The following is a 25,630-nucleotide window of genomic DNA, read 5'->3' as shown; positions in this document are numbered from 1 at the left end:
AAGAAGCAAGACAAACACCTTGTTTGAGACCCATCCTTTTATCAATTTATAAACATTTCAATTTATAATTGAGTGTTTGATTTACTGCAAATGTAGGCACTGTAGGAAAGTTTTTAAGGGCTGAAATTATATACACATACACACAAACATACATTCAGAATGAGAGTATGTAATACATGAAACACTCACTATCTGACATCGTGACAGCTTCTGTGGCACTCATGGAGAATATGGACAAAAGCGTAGCTAGGTTAAGACATATCATGCAAATGCAAACAAACAATGGCAAAAGTAACAATGAAAGAGGAAAATTGAGTTTGGAAAGCACCGACAATTTAAGAACAAAGTTCAAAGCAATGCAAAGCAACACAGTAGTCAGGAAAGCAGAACCCCTAGAAGAGTATTAATCCTAGAAGGGAAAGATACACAAAAGGTAAGGACAAGCATCTCTTGCCAGCCTATCAGCCTTAGAGTCATAGAGTCACTGTTCTAAAACTTTGTGCCCAGTTTTTCAGGATTTTATGCTACAGTCATCATTTTGTGGTAGAAGACAGAACAGAAACTTTTTTCACAGCAATTTAAAATTAGCTGTCAAGTTCCTGTTCACAAAACACTTCCCCTTTAGAAGGGTGTAAGTGCAGTTTCTAAACATATGCTTCCATGCATATTTCCACAAAAACAAATAGACATCTTTAAGATATACCTGTTTGTTTCTAAACCTGAACCCTACAGTTTTGTTTCTACACATATAACACCAAGTATTCTGTTTCTTACAATAGACATTTTAAGGTAGATTGTGGCTAAATAAACAAACAAATACTATATGTAACTGAAGTTTTGGGTGACAGCCTGCCTATGAGTATATGATACTGTACTGATCAGTGAAATTTTCTCATTTCCATTAACTTTCCACACTTACAAAGTTAGGTTACTTTGCAGCACTGTAGCTATCTATCATGCACAGAGTGCAGCTTTAATTAGAGGACAGTGTCCCTTAAGCTCCCTTTCCAAGTGTTACCAAATTTTCTAGATCTATTGCAAAAATAGTTAACTTAGGTCTATTGGACAACTCAAACACTGAAAAATACAACTTTGCTGCACTGAAGTAAATGTTAGTCAGATTTAAGTAACACAATATGAATCTCTTCTTCCACTGTCTGCTCTGTCAATACCAACAAAAAAAACCCAATAACAAAAAGCACACAAGGTTAGGTCCAGGAATTGCTGTTTGACAGATATCTGTGCATTGCTATGCACTGACAGTTAACTAATAGATTATACTGTGTACATTAATAGTCTTAAACAGTTGACATACAAATTGTACTGATTTATTATTGAGTAAATAACACCTGAAGGTACAAAAGTTTAGATCACAAAAATTTTGATTTCTAAGTGACAGCTAGTAGCATACTAGTTAATCCATACTGGCTGGGGGGGGGGGGAGTGGAGATAAAGAGAAAAAAATAAGTATAAAGAGGCAAGAGGAGAAAGCAAATGTCGATAATAAGCATTTGAGATGCTAAATAGAGCAGCAAAAACATCTTTGTCCAGACTGCAGCTCCTTGTAAAAGATTGCTAATCATTTTAAATCACATTAACTCAGGAAAATCGTATTAGAGGCATGTTTTCTGTTGCAAAGATTTACTGATATTTATAAAATCTTCAAGTATGACATTCTTCACAATACCTGAAAGAAAAATATTGACAAATCCTTGATAACCACAACCAGAAGTTACAGTAATGTCTTTCATAGCTATAGTCTACTACTATAGTTCTCATTGAGTAAAGCAAGTGACATTCTAAGAGCTTATGATAATTTAAAATATTTGCCCAAGCAACTATACTTGCATGTAACATCTCTTGTACCAAATTATAAAAGTGAATTCAAAATGCTAAAATATAATGCAAACCTTAAAAAGTTACTGAGCACAAGGAGTACTAAAATATTTGTTCCACAAGTTCACAACAGTCAATATTTCACTAGTTTGTAACATAGGCATAAATTCAAAGCAGCAATTCAAGTTTATTGTTCCTTCCACAGAACTCTTGCTATGATCTCAACTAAGTTAAAGAACTATAAACCAAAGAAGAAACAAAACCAACCAACCAACCAAAACAAACAGAAAAAATAATGAAAAGTCAACTAGAAAAGTCCTGTTTCACTGGATTTTTTATTTTTTTTTTTAGTAAAACTGATTCAGATCTCTGAATTACAGCAAATCATGTTTGAAGTGACAGTCATTCAAACTGAGTAATGCACAACTGAGGATGCATAGGTACTTTAAAACGTATATATATTTTCAGTGGCAACATAGAAACAGATTTTACTACTTGTTTTATCAATTCTTATTACCTGATACAGCACTTCTAAAGTGACAGGGTAGAAAAGATTTTCAACAATGATTCGGAGAACAGAACTGTGAGCTGGAGAGAGCCCACCTTCAGCAGCAAAAGTACTTGTAACAGCCAGGTTTCCACACTGCACAGTATTCATAGCTTGCAATGCAGCTTGAGCACTCTGAAATCACAACACAGCAGAGACCACAATTAACTTACACACATACAAATTATTTGTATCTAAACAAAGATCTCTTACAAAGAAAAGCATGTAAAACGCATTTAACATGCAACTTTTTAAAAGCTATATTCCCTCTTTGTAAATAACAATGGAAGTACAACAACATGGTAATGGACTCCAGTCAGGCAGTAAACCACTAACCACTTGGTCTGCTTTGTTAGGATTTGATTTTCTTCAGAAGCTGAGTTTTGGCAAACACAAGCTCGAAGTTGCACATCCTGTTTTTTTTTTTTCCCAGATCCAAACTATCAGCCACAAAATAAAACACCTTTAAACTCACTTCTCAAACCACCTCACTGGAAATTGAGAAGTCTGTATACTCATTTTTGATGGGCTTTTGTCAAAAAGATCTTTGGATTACTTCTAAGAGCTTTGTAGAGAGATGTTCCTTTCCAAATTAAGTGTTGTGACTTGAAGCCATATCTCATCAACACTATTCTCTTGGAAGACAGACTAAATGTGACACAAGGTGTGGACGTTATCTAGTTTCATAACCACGGAGGCTTGCAGAATAAACTGTCCCCCAGAGCTGAGCCTAGATACTAAGACATCAGTAATTTAGTGCTCCGTTGCTAAGCTCTCTAAAATTTAAATCAAAAATTCAAATGAAAGAGTCATAATTGAATATATATATTTAAAAGTAGGCAACATTGTTTTTATAGAATGAGAAAGAAAATATTCTCTTATGTATTGAGCTGAAAATGATAAGAAAGAAGTAGTCTTATTTGCAAATATAAGTGTAGCTTTTTTCTGAGGCTGTTACCTACACCACACCCTTGAATCTTGTTGCCTTATTTATTTGTTCTTGCAGATAACAAACCAATCCAGCGAAGAGACAAATGATATTTACCAGACTGACAAGTTTGCAAGATTTCAGTGCCTTTCATGTTAGCACAAATTAAAGATGAGCACTGATTTTTGCTGCAATCACTATATGCAGTATTAGTACAGAAAATCAAAATTGTTACCCAACCAATCACATTCCAGAACTTACTTAAGATACATTTATCTTTAAGGAAGCACAAATGTAAAAATGAAGCCTTTGTTTTTGTAGTAGGCCTGCTACTATGTTACTGACACATTAACAGGAAAAAAAAAAAAATCAGAGAAAAGAGTTTACTGGAGAATCAGAAGACTTGGTATTTTCTTCACGTTCTGAAGCTATTGAGATCTATCTTCTAATATTAAAACTTACGAACAGAAAAAAAGTTTTTTCAAAAGTACTTCTTACAGTATGTTCTAAGTCATGCTGAACATAAAGGCCACAGAAACAAATGTCTCAGTAAGAGACAGACAAGCTAATGCAAGTCAGAAACTAAAAAAAAAAGAAAAATCAAAGCACTAATAATACTCCAGAAATAAAATATTTTAGAAGATAGACTTCACAAATATATAAAAAAAATGTAATCCAGGCAAACCAACATGACTTCTTCTTCGAAAGACAGCAAGTAGCAACCTTTGGGACCACCAAATCACTGAATAAATTCACTTTTACCACTGTTCAGAAGTACACAGCAAGACTTCTTCTTCATGGATCTCTCAGCCTCACTCCTCTCAACAAGATTAGGGGGAGAAAACATGTCACTCTGGAGCAGGAAGGAGCAGCAGAGAGAAAGCAATACAAAGAGATCACAACTTCCATTCCCTTTCCCCTGTACTGAATGGGAAGGGGAAGAAGTAACAATCAGCAGTGAAGGGAGCAGAAGAGAAGGGAGAGGCTTGCAGGTAGAAGGTGGTTTTCAGGTTGCGTTGGCTTTTGGTTTTGTAGTTTGTTCGTTTGTTTTTTGTTCTTTTTCTCTTCAGTTCTCACGATCTTAATTTTTTGCCCTTTAAAAATAGAGTAAGTTCATCTTTCTCAAGTCAAATCTGTTTCATCTGTGATGGCAGCAGGTGAGCGATTTCTTTACCACAACCCATGAGTTTCTCCATCATATTTAATTCCCCTGTCTTGCTGAGAACAGAGAAAGTGCAGCTTGGTGGGCACCTGACAGACATTCAAGGTTTACCCATTGCAGGCATAAAAATGTGTACTTGTAATCATAGTACCACGGTTACTTTAAAAACAATGAAGCTGACGACAAATTTCTAGGTAAATTGAGCTTCCAAGTGCAGTTCCTTAAGGTGTAATATGCTGACCATAGAGATCACTATTAATGAGAGACAATCCTGCTACATTTTTCCTCTGAATCCTAATCTATTCAGCATATTATCCCAGAAAAACTTCTCTTTTTTTAACTGCCAAGTTATGAGCTGAGTCATTCAGAAGAATCCAGGAAGCACCAGAGCTATAAAGCAGAGAGTAGAACATACAGCTGAAAGCAGGAGAAACAATGTCTAAGACGAGCTCTTTTTGACAGTAAAATGCTGCTAGGTGAGCTCAATTACTCACAGAATTGCAACTTCAAGGATATCTCAAGCTCCTTCAGTTTTTAATACTGCTAATTAACAACAAATGCTCATTAAAAAAGTATTATTAATGTCAGGTTTCTACTAGAAACCTCATCCAGAAGTCCAATTAGAGAGAAATTAGTCTTTAGAGTAGCTGCCTCTGCGAATATCCCTTAGTCACTTCTTCCCAAACTGTTTAATATTGAATGTAACAACGATCACACTAGCACTGTAAAATACAAATAAAACATTAAAATCGAGATTTTTTTAAAAAAATTACATATTTTCCATTCCAATTGATAAATTCATTATTTAAGAGCTTGCTTTTATATAGTTCTAGGCATTGAGGGATATTATGGATGTCAGCTTGCACAAAGGGCACAAGTAACAATATAATACGTCCATCAATGAAGCATGGGCACGTCGTTTCTAGAGATCAAAACCCTGACTGACATTATATGACTATTATTAGTACAAATTACAGTAGTTTCATTTAAATGAAGCTAAGTCTTTATCTTGTGTTAAGATCCACTTAAAAGGGCAATAGAGAGTATTCTCAGTCATTTGCAAACTGAATCCACAATCAGACACTTGCCCATCTCCTACTAAACCTCCTCATTGACAGGAAAGTTCCCATTATTTTCCTTATACAGAAGGCTTGATCTTTCAACACGGAGGCACGATCATCCTGTCACAAAAGCTCTTTCACACTGTTAGCCATCAAGATCCCTGATGCAGGGCACTGCCAGACAAAAGTTTACATTTGACAAATATCATTAACAAAACAGTAACTCATTATCTTAGGAACAGAAAGTTATCTAGAAAAGCTTCATGGAACTGTTTTGACATTGCACACAAGAAAAAGATGCCTCAGTGCCAATAAGACAAGTATTTTATTTTTCAATACAGTCCGGGTTCATTTATTTTGATATAAGAAAATAATACTAGAAACAGTTATCTCTCATCTGCAAGACATCATATGCCCTTCAGAAAAGAAATATGGTTACATAGCTATTTGCTGAGAATTTATTATCAACTGTAGGAAAAAGGCGGTACGAAACAAAGATTAGTATATGTGAGAAAGAAGTTATTATCTATAACTTCTCTGTACTAACACTTTTGATATATTTGAAAGCAGAAAAATAATTTTGCAGCAGTCTTTACTATTTATTAATTGGTAGGAACAGAAAGCTCTGAAGAATTCACTGATTTTATCTGTTAATTCCAAGGAAAAGTATGAAATTCTTAGAAACTACAAAGAGACAGAACCAGAAGCACTTCTTCCTTCATATTTTATTGTTTGATTTATAATTTGTGGCTGAAAAGCAAAAGTCATTTTCTGTTCAGGCATTTGCATTCTTCCAGAAACCTATAAGAGCACAAAATGCTTCCTCCTCAGTAATAATACTATAAAAGAGTGTATTTAACTGAAGCTCTGGAGAGCATTCTTGACTTTTCAGCACTGAATACAAATTGGGATATTCTCAGAAGAAGGAGCGAACTTTTTTTGCAGTAGGTAATAAACACTACTGTGACTATATCACATCTCATAGGAGAGAGAAATGAGATTCTCCTGAAGAAGTAGCACTTGAAGAAAAAGTCCACCATACAAAAACACAATGAATAGATTTGCTTTTTCAGAAACATACATTCATGTTAGCTGGCAGACCTAATAGAATTATTCCTTTCTAGTTTGTTTTCTAATTGAGCACAGCCTGAGGATCCAGTCTCACTTTACATAAGCAAGACAGGTGCACCCCAAGTCTTTGACCAGCTGAAAACACACAAAAAAAATAGTTGCGACTGGAAGGTACCTTCAGAGATTGTCCAATCCAATCCCCTTGCTTCAAAGAAGCCACCTAACTTAGATTGCTTATGACTGTTTCCAGTTAAGTTTTAAATGCCTCCAGTGGTGAAGGCTCCATAGCATCTCTGAGCAACACATTCCGATGTTTGACCATGTTCAAAATAAGTTTTTTGTTTGTTTGCTTGCTTTTTAAGTTTCAGTGCATTTTTCTGCATTTGAGTTTATGAACATGGACTCTTTTCCTGTCACTGAGCATCACTGAAAAGAGGCTGTCTCCACCTCACCCCAGGTATTTGCACACATTGATAAGATACCCCAGATTTCTCTTCCCCAGACTGAATAAACCCAGCTTCCTCTGTACCTGTATGACAGGTGCTCCAGTTTCTTAACCACCTTCTTGGCCTTTTGCTGGACTTGCTCCACCATGTCTATGTCTTTCTTGGACTGAGGAGTCCAGAACTGGACTCCATACATGCATCTCACCAGTGCTGAATAGAGTAGAAAAGTCACTCCCCATCAGTCTGATGGCAGCACTCTGCTTTCTGCAGCTGAGGATGCTGTTGGCCTTCTTTGCAGGAAGGACACACTGCTGCCTTATGGTAAAGTGGGGGTCCATCAGCAGACGCAGATCATTCTCTAGGCTAGCTAGCTGCTTTCCAGGTAGTTGGTCCTGACACACAATTGTTGCCCGGGTCTACTCCTTCCCAGGTGCAGGAGTAACTTCAAAGGAAAGTGATAAATCAGATTCTCATCAGTCTGTCTCTCCAGCTTGTCGAGTTTCCTCTCAACAACAAGCAGCACAACCATCTGGGATGTCAAACACTCCTCCCAGTTCTGCATTATCCACAAACCTGCTGAGGATGTGTCCCATGTCATCATCCATGATGTAAATGAAGATCACAGAATCACAGATTTGGAAGGGACTCCATCAAGTCCAAGCCCTCTGCTAAAGCAGGTTCTCCAAAGCAGATTGCACAAGAAAGCAACCAGGTGTGTTTTGACTATCTCCAGAGAAGCAGACCACAGTATCTCTGGGCAGCTTGATCCCATGCTCTGTCACCCTCAAAGTAAAGAAGTTGTTCTTCTTGTTCAGATGGAATGTCCCAAGTTCCAGGTTGTGCCTGTTGCCCCTTGTCCTGTCACTGGGCACCATCAAAAGGAGCCACCCACTTGACCCCCTCCCTGTAGTTATAAAACACGGATAAGATCCTGCCTCAGACTTCTCTCCTCGAGGCTGAGCAGTCTCAGGTCTCTCAGCCTTTCCTCATACAAGGAATGCTCCAGGTCCTCAGTCACCTTTGTGGCCCTCTGCTGGACTCTCTCCAGCAGTTCCCTGCCTTTCTTGAACTGGGGAGCCCAGAAATAGACATAGAAATATTCCAGATGTGGCCTCACCAGAGCAGAGTAGAGGGAAGGATCACCTCCCTCACTCTGCTGGCCATGCTCTTTTTGATGCTCACCAGAATACCACTGACTTTCTTGGCCATAAGGGCACACTGCTGGCTCATGGTCAGTCTGTTACGACATCTCTCTGCATATTAAGATAACACCTCTATATTACTCCAGGGTCACCTGTCCATGCTTACGCCTCTGCTATGCCTCCTTTTTATTGAGTTCTGCCAGGAAATGCTTGTTCATCCATGCAGGCTTCCTGCCCCTTTCACTGGACTTTCTGGCCATCAGGACGGACTTTCTTGAACTTGAACTCCTACACAGTAATTTTAGAGATACCGAGTCCCTTTCTGAAAGAACTTTCTGTTTAGAATACAACTAACAGAAAAAGTATCTATTATAATATGATGATTAATGTAGTATTAGTAGAAAATAGTCTTTTTACTAATGTAAGTCATGTATAATTCTATCTTACTTAATGAAAATATTATACTTACAGCCTGACTAGGTAGACTGTCAGTCTTAAGTTCTCTGTGATTGGAATACTGAACATACACAGGCTGACTGTGGATGTGAGGTATAGCAGAAGAGCAGTAGTTCACCATACTAACAGCATTTTCCTCAGAAGCCATTTCCAAAAAAGCCTACAATAGAATTATAACAGTATTCAACATTGTTTTGTTTACAGGAAAGAACAACATATCAAACCATAACTTATTCCCAATTCCATTCTCACTAGAAAAAAAGATCACATGAAAGTATAGTGTTGCATTAAAAGGTGTTCATTTATGCAAGTTTGTGGGGATATTTGATTTGAATCTCTTAATAGACTTATACATTTTAAGTACAATATATTATTAAAGAAGAGTTGGCATAAGTATGACATATGGGAAGATAAGTTAATAAAAAATCATTGCTAATGAATTTATTAGAATCCTGAATACAAGCATTATTGCTTAGGTTGCAAATGCATACAGTGATTGAAGCACTAGGAAGAGGACACTAAATATCTGTTGGTTTCTGCACAATATTAACCCAGTCCAGTGTTGTAGACAATTTCTGAATGAATGCCTATTATTTTTTAGGATTTCAATGTTTATTCATGATGTAAATTACCCATTATCTAAAAGGATTTGAAAAAAAACCAATTTATTTCACATGAAAAAATCTGTGTTAATTATTTTATCAAGCAGGTCATTTCAAGACAGCAGTCAACATCAACAGTGGCAATGTAGTCCTCAGTCACCACGTGTTCTTATGTAAGATGTATATAATGTTTATGAATAACGTCAATGAGTTACTAGATCATTATTTAATCAGAAAATATAAGAAAAGAAATGAATACGAAGACATTTTTGCAACTGTGAAAAAAAATGAAAATTTTGAGCCATAAATGAAATACTTAGACATCACTGCAGTCATTTCAGTCAAATGCAGTACCAAAAGCATTATAGAAATGAATGACAACAGCAGGCTTGCTCTTATAATTGTTACCTGACTTTTTCCTCTTAGAATCAATACATTGGTTACTTTGCCAAAAGGGAGACCTAATGAAACGACATCTGCTTCAGTGGCATCATCTGGAATTTGACGAAGATGAAGGACACGAGAAGGTAAGCACGGCGATCTCACTCCTTTAAATTTCTTGCTGTCATTCCCATTACCTAAGAGTTTTAGGGGAAGAAAGAAACAAACACACAAGACAAACTTATTATGCAGTATAAATGCCAAAACCTAAATGGGAGAAACTGCTGTCTCAGTACTGACATTCACTGTTTTCTATAGCTTTTAGAATGCTAAGAAAGGACAGCTCATATATAACCCACGGACAGTTTAAAAAGGTTCCCTTCACTTGCTCCAGATCTCCACAATAAATGCAAGGTCCTTCCACTTTCCTTCCCCTTTTCTTTGTCTTTCATTTCCCTGTCTTCTGTTGGTTTTCGTTTGTTTGTTTTGAAGTCTTGCAACCAGAGATGCAACTCTTGTTGCATGTAACTTCTTTCCAAATATGCACGTAAGATATTTAACAAAGCGTTAATTACACAAAAGAGGGGCAAGTTAGTTGTAATTGGGAGGTAATACATTCATTATTTTGTTACAAACTTATCTTCATGCATTGCTAGTTCCTCAACCAGACTTAGCTGCTACCTCAAATAATTAACAAAAAAAATCATTAAAGAAAGACTGCTGTCCCATATGACTGCAAGTTTAAAAGAATTCCCTTCAAAAAGGATACAAAGCAGTGAAGCATGAAATCCATACAGATTCTAAAGCCATCCACTTTGGCAAATGGCTTTTTTTTTTTAACATGCATATTTGAATCCTGTAACAGGTAAGTGACCAACAGTTACTTTTCAAGGAGTTGATTCACAGTCCTTGACAGCACTTGGAAGCAGAACACCACAGCTGAAACTGGCATATTGTTCTAGAAGGTATCACAATGGAGTAATAACTGTTAAAGTAATAAGAATGAAATTCACCAGGAAGATACAGAGGTATAAGAGACTTGAAAAAATACCCAAAACATGAGGGAAGACAGCATACTGGTAACTGAATTTAAGTCTAACTGTGTACTACTAAAATACACTGGCTTTTGTTATTTTCCTCCTACTTATGTGCTACAGACAGCTTCACTCCAGCAAGAGAGCGACAGAAGCTTAACATCTCATCTGTTGCATCTGCCATTTCAGAGAATCACAAAAGATTAGGAACAAATATCTGTATGAGTTTAGCAAGGTATTTCAGATTTTCTTCTAAATTTTGACTAGAATCTAAAGCTGTGAAATGCTTCACCCAGGTCATTTTGTGCATGAGGAAAGGCAATTAATACCTGTATAACATAAGAGTTCGTTATGCCTTGCTTTTTCCATCAAGAAATTTTGAATGTTATTGTATGGTCTCTGTGCATTCTAGAAAACATGAACAAGTGGCAAGCTTACTGGGGAGGAGATTTTAAGACAATAAGAAATATACTAAGTATGTATTAGTACTAAGCCAGGACAGGGTATATTACTATTAAACCCCAATGATCTCTACCATTTTGTTAAATGTAATTTTAAGGTTCAAAAAGGACAGGATGAAGTCCTTGACTTTACTAAGCCAGGTACTGCTTGACTAAATAAAGCAGTAAACGAAACCTAACAAAGATTTTGCCTTAAAGATGAGCATCTCTTGCAGGAGTGACATCTGCTGGGTTCTGAATCATTACTGAAGGTGATAAGACAGAACTAAGTGGCAAGCACAGCATTATCTGTCTGCATCTTGCCTGTTAGAGGAGTTCTCTGGTCAGGCATTCAGCTAAAAAGGACAGTGCTTAACAGAACAATTTCAGCCTGTGTATGTGCAGCGTACATCATCCATTTTACTATCTTCCCATTAGCAAGGACGTGTTAATGACTAACATCTGAGCTAAAAATTTCATATTTTCTGTAATGCTGCAAATATACTAAGTTTTGTGGAATTTGAGTTAAGTCTCTAAATTAATAATAAAAGCTAGCCCTCCTTCCATCTCAAATACAAAGATCTCAGCATATTTTAAACCATGTTTCTTTAGCTATTGTCTGATATAGATCTTGATAATCCACTTGGATTTCCTGGCACCTACATTTCAAAATGGATTCAATATTCTTCCAAGCATGCCCAGGGCCATCACCTCTTTAGAATTCCACTCTCAACTGGGTAAAAACAGAAAATGGATATTCATAAGAGAAGCCTTTAAACAGAATCAAATTAGGGCCCAGTATTACAAACAAAAGCTCATTACAATCATGAGTATGACTGTATAAATGTATTTTCCAAGTGAATAAATTCAAATTGAGAAATGCAAACAGATTATAGATAAATGATCCACTACATATAAGAAATTCCATAGTTGAAGCTGTTGCATTAGGTAAAGAGCTTCATCTCAACGGAGATTATTAAAAGAAGTAGAGAGTCATCAGTGAAAACTAGGGTTTTTTGGACTTATTAGGAGCCAAAAACATCCATCTTATTTTAAAGATCAATAGCATTTAGAAACCCTGGAAGTCACTATGAAGTATCAGTGGTTACACTGGTAATTAATAAAAGCCAAATGAACTAAATACAAATTTATATTCCTTGCCAGCTCGCAGTTTCTTACAAAAAATACCATCTACACAGGCCTGAAATATCTCTCAGCTATTAGATTACTGAATTGTACGCTTACACTGTTGCAAGACAAGCATAAGCCTCTGGATGTCATACTAAATCAATTAATACAAGTATGAACAATCTAATATGTGTAAATAAGAAATAGAAAAGAAGAATGTTCAAATTAGTTCCTTTGTCTTTCCCTTAATCCTATTTCACATTGGAAACACAGCAAGCAGATCTTAAATGCTTATAAGGAGGTCGTTTGCTCTGTCCCTCACACTCCTCTAAAATCAAATACTGACAGAAAATTGTCTATGTCATAAGCTAGTTAATTTATATTACTTACAGTTAACTTCTGCAGCCATGGGCCATGAATACTTCAAGCCCACATAAAAGGAAAATATTTCTAAAGGAAATATTCCCAGCCTTCTCCCACATTCAACTTTATGCTTGACCTAAAATTTCAGGTAATGGAATACAGTTACAGCATCTTTCTCAACACATGGAACAAAATCTTTTTTGGTTGGTAATATCAGTTCAGTATGAAGAAACTATGGCTGTTGTTTCACTTTGAGCCACAAAATCACTTAAATATAATCAGTCTCCTTACTCTGTGTCTGTCTACTCAATTTCCCACCATCTCTCAAATAAATCCACTGTGCTGAAGAACAATCTATCCGTATATGTGGTGAATCAGACCAAGGAACTATCTGAGCAAGAAAAAATAAGTATAATTTTTTCTGCTGCTTCTCTATCAAAAAAAAAAAAAGCCCTGCAATTCATCTCTGTCCACTGAGAGTTTGTCTGGGGCAATGAACTGGCAGAAAAACAGCTGCAAAATATATCACTGGACTGTCTGTGCTGCTGCTCAAGAACACCTGAAGTAGGGTAGAAAGCATGAACAAGAACATTTAAGGGAACCAACTCAACGGTTTATCACAAATCCATACAACATGCCCTATACTCCACTAAAACGGAATCAGTACAATATATTCATCTTCTGGCTCTGTAGTCCAGACTGCATTGAATACTTCAGAAGAAATTCCTTTCAAGTGTCTGACTGTTGAGAAATTGAGCAGGCACTAGAGAAATCTCCACAGAAGGCTACTAGCCTGATCATGATTACACAAAAACAGTATTTCTTGGCTTATCCCAAGAAGTCAGTTTTAGAGCTCCTCAACACTGCCACTGAACAAAACCGGGTAGACTCCAGTGCCTCTACTGTTAGAATCACTTTACACCGTTCAGGACCTGGTGAGGATACTAACTGTGACAATTAAGAACTAACTAAATAAATAAAAATACAGTGAATATACATACATTGTTGAAGAAGAACTGTGATGAAAATGTCTTTTTCTTATATATACCTTTAGCTGGAGTAGAATTGCTCATGGTAAGAGGCCTTCCACTGACACTAGAAGAAAGAAGATTGTCAGGTCCACGCTGAAAAATAAAAGACAAGTTTACCAGTAAAAGCTGTTACAGAGAAAAAGCCTGATAAAAAAAGCTTAACAACTCCTTCCCAAGAACACCTTTCTATGCATACTATCTGCTACTGCTGTGAATTTATTTTTCAGAAAAACAGTGTTAACCATACAGCTGTTCATTCTATCTCATTATGTTGGTTAGCAAGTTCAGATATGTTACGCTTATTCTCCCATTATTTATCTAAGTATAGTTAATGTTTTAAAAGATTAACAAATGTTTATTAAAAGAAATGAGCTGGTAGTAGGCTCTGCGTCTGAGTTCAGCCTTGCATCCAGCTACAAATAAACATATTGCCACACTGATCAGCAGTTGTGCTGACCTCAAAACATTAACAAGACATTTTCAATATACCTGTAACAGTTTTTTTTAAACTTAGTCATCAGCCAAAGAATTTGACACATACTTATAAAAAAATGAAGTAGTGAAAATCAAAGTACACTCTTTAAGAATACAGAGAATTTGTGGCTCTAAGCACTAACAGAAGAGTTTGAGCATCACAGATTCTTCATCCAAAAATGCCAAATCCAACATGCCAGACTTAACTGCAACTGAGTCCTGATTTTACCCATTAGGTTTACTCTAGTATGCCAGTCAAGCATCACCTTTTTCATATCACAGGTCCTCAAAATGCCAGAAACGTACTTCCTAGGACAGTTAAAGTTCTTGAAATTTGCAGTACACTGTTCTGTAAGAGTATTAACATGAAAAAGTCGAGACTAAGGGAGATAATCTAGAAAATGAAGTAAGCAGATCCAGAAAGCACATCACCACTTTGGTGGAAGGAAAAGCTCCTGTTGTCCTTGCCCCAGTATTCTCACCAGCTCCATGAAACAAGCAGCTTATGCTGCATCAGTTCCGGTGCTCAAGAGATTCTTCATGAGATGATTAAATCCTTCAAACTGTGGAAACTCACCACTGAATCAGGTTACTAAGTTTATCAGCTGAAGGCAAGTTTGAAGAACAACAGGATCCAGAGCAAAGAAAAGGGCGAGGAGATGTTTCTATGAAAGCATCCTTCTGGCAGCAGTAAGCCATCACACTGGTTGGTATGGGCTGCAGATGTATTTATCATTGAGGACTGGTTATAAACTACCTATGCATGTAGAAGCAGTTTGGTCCTTTTTGTCTTTGCAATTAGCCATGGGCTCCTGCTGCTTCCCCAGTGTTCAACGAATCACAGAATGGTTTGGGTTGGAAAGGATCTTTAAGGTCATCTAGATCCAACCCCCCTGCTACAGGCAGGGACACCTCCCTCTAGACCAGGTTGCTTACAGCCCCATCCAGCCTAGTCTTGAACGCCTCCAGGTTGGTAGCATCCACAGCCTCTGGGGAACTTGTTCCAACATCTCACCACCTTCACAGTAAAGAATGTCTTCCTCATATCTAGTCCAAATCTACTCTTTTCCAGTTTAAAGGCATTTCCCCTCATTCTGTCACTATCTGCCCTTACAGAAAGTCCCTCCCCACCTTTCCTGTGGGCCCCCTTCATGTACTGCAAGGCCGCTATAAGGACCCCCTGGAGCCTTCTCCTCCCCAAGCTGAAGAGCTCCAGCTCTCTTAGCCTGTCCTCACAGAGAAGTTGCTCCAGCCCTCTGATCATCTTCATGGCCCTCCTCTGGATCCACTCCAACAGCTCCATGTCCTTCTTGTGTTGGGGGCTCCAGAAATGGACACAGTACTTCAGGTGGGGTCTGGGAAGGTCATTCACAACAGAATGCTTTGCCTAGGTTAGGATGTTGAAGAAACTTCTCAGGCAGAGTTAGCTGCTCACAGAACATCACAAGTGCTAGTGTGGCAATTAAAATATGACTGTGTTCATCCCTCACTGGCAGCAGTAAATACTTTTGAATCAAGAAACCACATCTCACCAGTACAAATGCAACATCTAATACAGTAAGCACTGAGAAATAATTTTTAGAAAAAAGAAATAGAAAATATAGAAAACATTTTAAAGGAACTCTGATTCTAATTTTTTTCACTTCCCTCCAATTAAATCTGTTTAATACAAGGAGCAGCTTATTTAGTTGAGCAATACAGTACACTGTATATCATATAGCCCAGCTTATATTTATTTGCACAGTCACACTTGAACTTTGTAACTGTTTGTGGATGAAATGATTGCTGGATTTCTAATAATCTCATATTCTATTTGGCTGGATGCTGGAATTTAATTAACACTCAAAACCAGTATTAATTTTTAGTTATTACACGTATCTTGAGTATGCAAATACTCACATACTGAACTTCTAAGTAGCATATTTTGCTTGTAAAATACTGATGTAACTTTAGTTGACAGGACTTTTAGCTTATTTTTTAACTTAGTGTTTATACAACAAAATAAATATCTGGATTTTTCAAGAAGGCTACATCAAAAGTTCGTATTCCAGCAAGACAACCTCCAACAGCAGGCGCCTTTACAGAACATCTTGTAGCTATTTTGTGGTTTCATTACAAACCCTGGCATCAAACATACCTATGATTATTTTAACAGATCAAGTTAATTTCAAGGATTTAACATGCATTCTCACAATTTCATATTTAATTTTAAATGTGCTGATATCCAAAAAATATACAGAAGGCTTTTTCAGAATAAAATAATTCCATAGAATCATAGAATGGCCTGGGTTGAAAAGGACCTCAAAGATCACCGAGTTTCAACTCCCCCACTGAGTGCAGGCTCGCCAACCACTAGACCAGGCTGCCCAGAGCCATGTCCAGCCTGGCCTTGAATGTCTCCAGGGACGGGGCATCCACAACCACCTTGGGCAACCTGTTCCAGTGCGCCACCACCCTCTGTGTGAAAAACTTCCTCCTAATATCTAATCCAAACCTCCCCTGTCTCAGTTTAAAACCATTCCCCCTTGTCCAATCACGATCCACCCATGTAAGCAGTAGTTCCCCCTCCTGTTTATACGCTCCCTTCAAGTACTGGAAGGCCACAATGAGGTCTCCCCAGAGCCTTCTCTTCTCCAAGCTAAACAAGCCTGGTTCACTCCACCTTTCTGGAGAGGTGCTCCAGCCCTCTGATTATCTTGGTGGCCCTCCTCTGGACCTGTTCCAAGAGCTCCATGTCTTTCTTGTGCTGGGGGCCCCAGGCTTGGATGCAGTACTCCAGATGGGGCCTCACAAGAGCCAAATAGAGGGGGACAATCACCTCCCTCTCCCTGTGCTGGCCACTCCTCTTTTAATGCAGCCCAGAACATAGCTGGCCTTCCAGGCTGCCAGCGCACACTGCTGGCTCATGTCCAGCTTCTCGTCCACCAGGACCCCCAAGACCTTCTCCACAGGGCTGCGCATCTCAAGGAATTCTTCCCCCAGTGTGTATAAATACCTGGGATCGCCCCAGCCCAAGTGCAGCATCTTGCATTTGGCCTTGTTGAACCTCATTAGGTTCTCGTGGGCCCACTTCTCCAGCCTGTCCAGGTCCCTCTGGATGGCTTCCCTTCCTTCCAGTGTATCAACTGCACTGCTCAGCTTGGTGTCATCTGCAAACTTGCTGAGGGTGCACTCGATGCCATTGTCTATGTCATTGATAAAGATGTTGAAGAGCACTGGTCCCAAGACTGACCCCTGAGGGACACCACTTGTAATCAGTCTCCACTCTGACACAGAACCATTAATCACAACCTTCTGGCTGCACCCAGCCAACCAACTCTTAGTCCATCCAACAGTCCATCTTTCAAATCCATACCTCTCCAACTTAGAGAGAAGCATGTAGTGAGGGACCACGTCAAAGGCTTTGCAGAAGTCCAGGTAGATGACATCTGTCACCCTTCCCCTGTCCACCGATGCCGTCACTTCATCGTAGAAGGCCACCAGATTGGTCAGGCAAGACCTGCCCTTGGTGAAGCCACGCTGGCTGTCTCCAGTCACCTCTTTGTCTCATATGTGCCTGAACAAAGCTTCCAGGAGGATCTGCTCCATGATCTTCCCAGGCACAGAGGTGAGGCTCACCGGCCTGTACTCCCCCAGGTCTTCCTATCTTAAAAATGGGAGTAATGTTTCCCTTTTACCAGTCACTGGGGACTTCACCAGACAGCCGTGATTTTTAAATATGATGGAGAGCAGCTCAGCAATCACATCAGCCATCTCTCTCAGAACCCTGGGATGGATATCATCCAGCTCCTTATATACATTCAATTGCATGAGGAGGTCTCGGACTTGTTCCACTGTAACAGTAGGATGGAATCCTCTCCTCTCACCCACACCTAAATGTTCAGAGTACTGGCAGACATGGGGAGTCTGACCACCACTGAAGCCTGAGGCAAAGCACTCACTGAGCACCTCAGCTTTTTCTATGTCTGAGGAAGCCAGCTCTCCCTTACCTTTTATCAGAGGGGGAACACTCTCCTTGGCCTGACTCCGGCTACCTATGTACCTGTTGAACCCCTTCTTGTTATTTTTCACATCCCTCGCCAAGTTCAGCTCCATCTGTGCCTTGGCTTTCCTGATCTTATCTCTACACATGCAGACAACAGCTCTGTATTCCTCCCAGGCTACACAGCCCTGCTTCCAATTCCCATACATTTCCCTCTTTTCCCTCATTTAAGTTGCAGATCCTTCCTCAGCCATGTTGGTCGCCTGCCTCCCCTGCTCAGTTTCTTCAGTTAGGGATGGAGGGCTCTTGCGCTCTCAGAAGGGTGTCCTTAAAGAGCTGCCAGCTCTGTTCTGTACCCATGCCCTTAATGACAGTTTCCCAGGGGATCCCAACCAGGAATTCCTTGAGCAGCCAGAAGTTTGCTCTCCTGAAGCACAGGGTCCTGACTCTGCTTTTTGCCAGGCCTGCATTCCTCAAGATCACAAACTCCACAAGGGCATGGTCACTACAGCCCAGGCTGCCTCCAGTCTTAACCTCTCTAATGCTCTCCTCCGCACTGGTGAGCACCAGGTCCAGCAGGACTTCACCTCGGGTCGGTACTTCTAATACCTGGACCAGGAATTTATCCTCAACAGACTCCAGGAATCTACTGGACTGTCTGCCGCCCGCCATGCTGCTATCCCAGCAGATATTCCAGTGGTTGAAATCCCCCATCAGGACAAGAGCCCATGAGCGCAACAATTCCTGCAGCTGGAGCAAGAAGGCCTCGTCAATGCGCTCCTCCCGATCAGGTGGCCTGTAGCAGACCCCAACCACTAGATCTCCTTTACTGGACCGATCCTTGATTTTAACCCACAAGCTCTCAACCTGATCATGGCTGTTTCTCAGGCACAGCTCCTTGCAATCTATCCATTCCTAACAGAGGGCAACTCCCCCACCCCTCCTGCCCTGCCTATCCCTTCTGAAAAGCCTGTAGCCCTCAATCACAGTATTCTAATAGTGGGATTCATCCCACCATGGTTCCGTGATAGCAATTAGGTTATCCTTTCCCAATTGCACCACATTTTCTAACTCCTCCTGTTTGTTTGCCATGCTGTGTGCATTGGTTTAGAGGCACTTCAGCTGGGCTGTTGGCCTCGTTGCCTTCTCGGAGGAGCCCTCCCTAGTACCTCCAGGACAAGTCTGAAGTTTTCCCTGTCCAGCATGTCCACCTTCCTCCTTTTGTGTGGATCCCAGTCACCAACCAAGAGGACAGAGGAGAACACTAGTTGTGCTCCTGATCCCTTCAGCAGTTTTCCCAGAGCCCTCAAGTCCCTTATGATCGCCTGAGAACTTCTTTTGCCTACCTCTTCATTTCCAATGTGGAAAACTAGTAAAAGAGAATAATCAGAGGGCTTGACCAGGCAAGTGATGTTTCTAGCAACATCTCTCAGCCGGGCTCCAGGCAGGTAGCACACCTCCCTGTGGGACAGGTCTGAGCGGCATATTGGGTCCTTGGTTCCCTTCAAAAGGGAATCCCCTATGATGACAGCCCTTCTTTTTTTCCTGATTGACACTGGGGTGATACGAGGAGCAGTCTGACTAGCTCTGGGCAACCTCGCATGTGTGGATAGATCTTCACCCACATCCACATGCCCCAGTCCCTTCAGCTCCAGAGCCTCATACCCATTATGTAAGGGCACCTGGGAAGGTAGGACAGGCTGAGAGGCAGTCTGCTTCCTGCCCCGAACAGGGACTTGTTTCCATCCCTCGCTGTCTCTGAGGTCACCCCCTCCAACCTGATTCACTGTGAGAGGGCAGATGATCCCCTGCTGCTTGAAGAGCATTTCCCCTGTTCCCTTCCTGTAGGGATGGCAGAGAGCGTCTCCACCAATCCATCTCCCTCTCACAGTCCCGGATGATCCTCAATCTTTCTACCTCCTCCTTGACCTCCACCACCAGGTTGAGCAACTCATCCACCTGCTTGCACCTCACACAGGTAGAACTCCTGCCACCCTCCCCTGCAGCAGCAGGCTCAGGCACTCCCTGCCGTCTCAGAGACTGCCAGCGGGAGAGCTGGTCTCCTGAAGCAAAGAGGGACAGAGAGCACTGATGTGTGCTGCTGCTCAACCCACCTCCCACACCTGCTGCTGCAGTACAGTATGGGCAGTGCGGGTCACGCTCAAGCACTGATTTCCTCTCCCTGTTCTCAGTGGGCAGCGACGCTGTTTGCTCGCCGGTGAGCTCTGTATGGAGGCTAGCTTCCGCCCTCCCCAAGGCTACTTACAGTCTGGCATCCAAGGGTCAAGGTCAGAGTCAAGGGTGGGCAGTGCTGGCTCCACCCCTGCTAGCTCTGCAGCCCACCCACGAGCTGCCAGCCCCCGGCACAGGCAGAGTACTTTTGCTGACTTTCCCAATTTCCCAACCCCTTACATTTTAAAAGGCTTTCATAACTGATTCAACTCAGGACTCAAATAAGCGTCTTCAGCCAGAAACCAGAACCTGCTATTTTAACAAGCTATTTACTTAAAATTTATGCAGAAATTAAGAAAGTGTGCAAAGGCAGGATTTTTACAAATCAGAATAAGTTGTCTAAGGATTAGCCTACAAATGAAAAAAATCTACAAACTACACACTATTAGATACTTTGTGGAATTTATAGTGCACAACCAATAAAAAAGTCTGTTTTCAAATAAAATTTTACTGCTTCCAAGAAAAATGAAGCATCAACAACTTACAGTATTAGATATTTTGCATGTATGGCACATGAAATTGCAACTGGAATGCTTGACACTGACTTCTGGGCAAAATTCTTAGACGGCTTCCACAGAAAATATTTAACTTTCAGGGTTTACAGCACCATGAAGAACAGACAAGTCTTCATAACAAATCGCAAAGGCCATAACTCACTCTCAGAGATAACACAGAAAGCCTGTAAATCAAACAATCTTCCTCTTAAAGATAATTCTGCTCTCTCAGAACAAGTTCATGCATATTCTGAAAGGAAATGTATGCAACCTTCTTAATAAATATTCACCTTTTGTAGGCCATTCCATGAATACAGTGATGATATTGCTTGTGGAATTGTGCTGCAAACCAGATCAAGGAAACAATTCCAAGTTATTGACACATGCGCACAGACATACAAAATAATTCAGGAGTCTGCAGCAGACTATACCACAGCTCGGAGCTACAGTTCACTGCTGCATAGAATGAACTGCTCCATGAAGAGGGACTCATCATTCCATTGGAAAATGTAATTACAACGTTCAGCGGCGACATGTGCCTGCACCTGAGCAGATGCATCATTAAACCAGCATTTCCTAACACAGCTGCGTAGGTTCTACCTGTCCTCTGACAGCCATTAACTTAAGAATATAGGTAGCCATGGCAATGAAAGCTCTTTTAACCCATGAGGTCATCGCCTTGTCAGCTGTCTTATTTGATCTAATGAAGGTGTTGAGTCTCTTACAATACAGGAAACCATTATCACTACAAATGTACAACTATCTTCATATCATCAATTTGACACAAGAAAGATTTTAAAATAAACGTCCTTTAGACTGTTCTTAAGTTTTTCTAAAGAAAACAATTGCATGTTAAATTAAGATGCTACAGAACAATTGGCCTGAGAGAGTCACACTGATTCTACAGTCCTTAAAACAAAACTTGGTTTCTCACATCCACAAATTTTTGATTATACTCTTATCTGAACACTCCACTGAAATGCTGTTCTGATATATAACTTTCTATCCTAAGATTATTTATCTACTCATACACAGTTACAGTGTATTTACTTATTACACTGTGCTCCCTAAAAGAGCATGCTATAAGAGAACTGCTACAAACATTTTGCAGATAGATGACCAACCTACTTCTGAAGTACAAGAACACTATAAAGATGATCTACATTATGTCCTTTATTTGACCATGCAGCTGATCAGCCACTGTCTGAAACAAAAACCAAACCCCATGTGGAAACATTCTAGAAGAACATAGAGATAAATTGACACAGTTTTCTCATGTAAGCTGAAGTACAACATGCAAGTGTTGGGGTTAGTCTGGAGAAGTAAAGAAAGGAGAAGACATTTTCTTCACCAGTGTCCTCCTACATATTCATAAACCAAGATCCACAAAAGGATGACAGAATTCAAGTTCCCAAATGCATTCAGTCCCTCTCTCTTTCCCAGAAAGCACTGAAAGAAATACTTTGAAACATAATAAAGTATGATGTAGGACAAAGATCTAAACACTGCACTGGTGAAAAGGCAAGTGTTAAAAATGACTACACAAGAAGTTACTTTGGTCTAGGTATTACGCTACTAATTCTTATTAAGTCTTTCTATTGAGGCTGAAGAGACTTGCCAGTGCTCCTAGTTTCTCTCTTTGCACAATTTTTGGTTGGCTTACTTTTAGTTAATCACTGTCTAGAAACTCCAGCTGAGAAAGTGGTCAGAGCAACCAAATCCTACCTGCAAAGTTAGACTTGATATCCTTATTGCCACTGATTTTGACATACTTGGCAGGAACTCCTTCCTGTCAGCTTACACAGCCCTTAGACCATTGTTGCTGTTTCAGCTTTCACACCACAACAGTCTGAGTTGGCCACAGCAACTTTTGTCCCCATTCTCATTCCAGCATCCCAAACACATCAATAATCTCATAATAGGTTAAGATTATATTTTCTTAAAACACAAGCTGACTTCACACCTCTCCTCTTTCACTACAACACTTCTGCATTTGTTTGGAATTACTGAGCGGTGATAAGAGCAACAGAGCATCCAGCAGCTAGTTCATATTTATTCTTTAGTTACTCAGTAGGAATTAAAAGCGGTTGGTTGGAAAGTATAATTTTAAGCATTTCTTTAAAATAAGTAAAATCTGTAGTGACAAATAACAGCCCAGCAAGTGGTGTCAGAAGGATGCAACAACCAATGACAAGTTAATGAAACAATTTTTTCTAATCTACTATGGCCAATTTCCTGACTGAAGGCATATTACAAAACTTCGTATTACAGCAATTTATGCCTTCCTTGAAATTACATAAACTGTTCCATGATTTTAAAATTTCTGATAGGAATATGCGTCAAAAATTCTGTAACTCAGGCACTTATAACAAAGTTAAAGCAACCTCCCATCTTTCTTGATAGCCACAAATTTTCCAGTATAGTTGAGTTAATTACAAAAGGAATAATCTGTGACTAACTTACATTTCATCTGAAAGATATACTTTTGTTTTCCTACAGCATACTTAGTCTCCTTTCTGGACTGCTTCCAAGTCAAAAAAATGGAAGAATATGATCACAGCATTCTACTAGGAGACAAATAGAATGACCAAAAATTGGCCCAATAAAATCATAATTCTTCCTAAAGGCACCTTTCTCCTTGCATATAAACTGTAGCTTTGATTTTTTTTTCCTAGAAGATTCTACTCAGAAACAAAAGAATTTCTGTTCCAAAACCTACACTGTGAATAATGTTTTCAAGTTATACTAGTGACAAATAGTTATTAAATATTCATTAAATGAAGTTCTAATGCACACCCTATTAATTTTTGCAGAATCTCATTACAAAAAAAAAGTTAAAGGCCATGATCAAGTGAGAAAATTTCCATTATTTTCTACTTCTGCAAAAACATTTCCAAGCACTTGTCACATTCCTTTATTCTTTCTTCCACAGACTACATTTTCAACAGCAGAGATGAAAATTCTACTTTCAAAATGAGGATTTAATGTGAAGTACAATGTTATTGATGTCAGAATAAAAACATTTCAAAAAAAGTGGAAGTTAAATTAATAGACATTTCAAGGTGATATATTTGCATTAAAAATGAACACAGAGAAAGCTGACATTTCAATATGCCGAAGCAGAAGGAAATTATAAGCAATGATCATAAACAGGCAAACCTTTCTTCCTCTACTGCAAAGATCCCTCCCAAGCACATTGGCTCAACAGCCTGATCATCAGACACCATAAGAGAATGTTGTTTTAGCACAGATAGCTGCTCTTCTGTAGGCTTGAATGCTCAGTGGTTCTTTTAGCAACAGTCAGCTCTACTGACTGTTATCAATTATTGAAGCTCCCTGCTACATCAGTAACAAGATACAGCACACTCTTAAAAAGTCATGCAATGGTAATTACAAAAAAGGAGACTAAAAAAGGAAACAAAAATGACCAAAGTATTAGCTTAAGAAGTATTAACAAAAAGAGAAAGGTTTCTCTTCAGAATAAGAGATTTAGTGTCAAATAATTAGTGAAGCTGAGACAATGTACACTGCTGAAATATGAAGTTGCTATAACATGATAATAGCTAAAATTGTTTCAACTTCAGTATGGCATCTGCCCTTAGAAAACACAATGCAGACTTCTAAAAAGCCCTAATCATACTGCATGAAGTACTCAGCTACAATTTCAAATTCAGTAGTTTCAAGAACTGTATACAAAATAGTTTTGAAAACTGTCTAGTCACCTCATCTTAACGTTTGCAAATTTGCTAATGGAATAGTAAAATAATAGAAAACCAGTGAATTTTTTCCATAAAACGCCTGGAAAAAAGTGATTAGTAACAAAACTGGCTATATACACATGCACAAACCTTTGTTCTATTGTCTTTTCTTAAACAGGCATTTCTCATTTGAGACTATAGACTTTTGTTTGCTTTCTTCTTTTTTTGTGGTTTCTTCATTTAAGATTGATGCAGCAGTTTTTAAAGAAGAAATGCAAACTAAAAAAAATATTTTTAAGCGCTTTCTAAATGGTTATAATCACACCTGAGACATGGATTACAAGGCTTCTCTCCCATTTACACATGCTGAGCGTTCACATCAGCAGCAGGAATACAGAAAAGGAGATTTGCTCTACCAAGCTACAGCAATCACCCCCTGCTAGCACGGAAGAGAGAGGGCAGGGGGGAAGGACGTAGTGGAAAGCTCAGGCAGCGCCTTTACTCCCTGCTTCTCACCATGCCAACCAGCACAGACATGTAATACACTTACTGCACAGTATGCACCAAGACCATTTACCCTCTTTGCCGCACGAACAACTTATATTAAAAGCACTACATGGTCTTAGTGTACAAAGTAGAAGAAATAGGAATTACTGAACAAATCTATGCTGAGAAATTCTTCTGCACACAGAACAGTGTGCACACAGAACAGTTTTCATCAAACATAGCCAAGGTGCATAAAAATGAAGTGTTTTTTAACTTCAGTTTATGATCACTGTTGCAGTTAGCAAGTAACAGAGGGCTTCTGGGGAAGGGAAAGCACCAGGTTACTCATCTGGGATCCTGCTAGGTGAAGAAGGTGTCACCATGCTGCCCAGGGGCAAGCCGGCTGTGGGTGTGCTCGCTCTGTGCATCTACTCCTTTACAGCAATGAAGTTGCAATGAAACACTCACTAACCATCAAAAAAGACCCTGTTTTATCCTCCATATCTAGAAAATACATGGGTTGTTTCAGATAGCAATGACTAGCACGTTACCTTCTGCCTTTCAAAGCAGACAAAAGACATGAGACAAATAGATAAAGCGATGCTTTCACTAAGCACGTAAAGCACAATGAATGCA

General features: G+C 39.4%; 1 protein-coding gene across 9 annotated transcripts in view; it reads right to left on the bottom strand.

Moving 5' to 3' along the window:
* The window catches only part of PTBP3 (polypyrimidine tract binding protein 3), a 61,888-nt gene that overhangs the window by 18,440 nt on the left and 17,818 nt on the right, over positions 1-25,630 (bottom strand). For 7 of the 9 annotated variants that reach the window (XM_021380290.1, XM_021380289.1, XM_021380288.1 and 4 more), the window contains 4 exons: positions 13,646-13,721; positions 9,660-9,829; positions 8,663-8,809; positions 2,354-2,518 (listed from right to left, as the gene is read on the bottom strand). In XM_021380290.1, coding sequence (XP_021235965.1) covers positions 2,354-2,518; positions 8,663-8,809; positions 9,660-9,829; positions 13,646-13,721 — 558 coding nt within the window. The remainder of the gene's footprint in view (positions 1-2,353; positions 2,519-8,662; positions 8,810-9,659; positions 9,830-13,645; positions 13,722-25,630) is intronic. The other 2 variants (XM_021380295.1, XM_021380294.1) reach the window with 1 other exon arrangement.

The sequence above is a fragment of the Numida meleagris genome, chromosome Z (genome assembly GCF_002078875.1).
Source record: "Numida meleagris isolate 19003 breed g44 Domestic line chromosome Z, NumMel1.0, whole genome shotgun sequence".
In the NCBI taxonomy this organism is placed as follows: Eukaryota; Metazoa; Chordata; class Aves; order Galliformes; family Numididae; genus Numida; species Numida meleagris.
The sequence above is the reverse complement of the archived record's forward strand: the minus strand, read 5'-3'. Positions and strand labels throughout refer to the sequence as shown.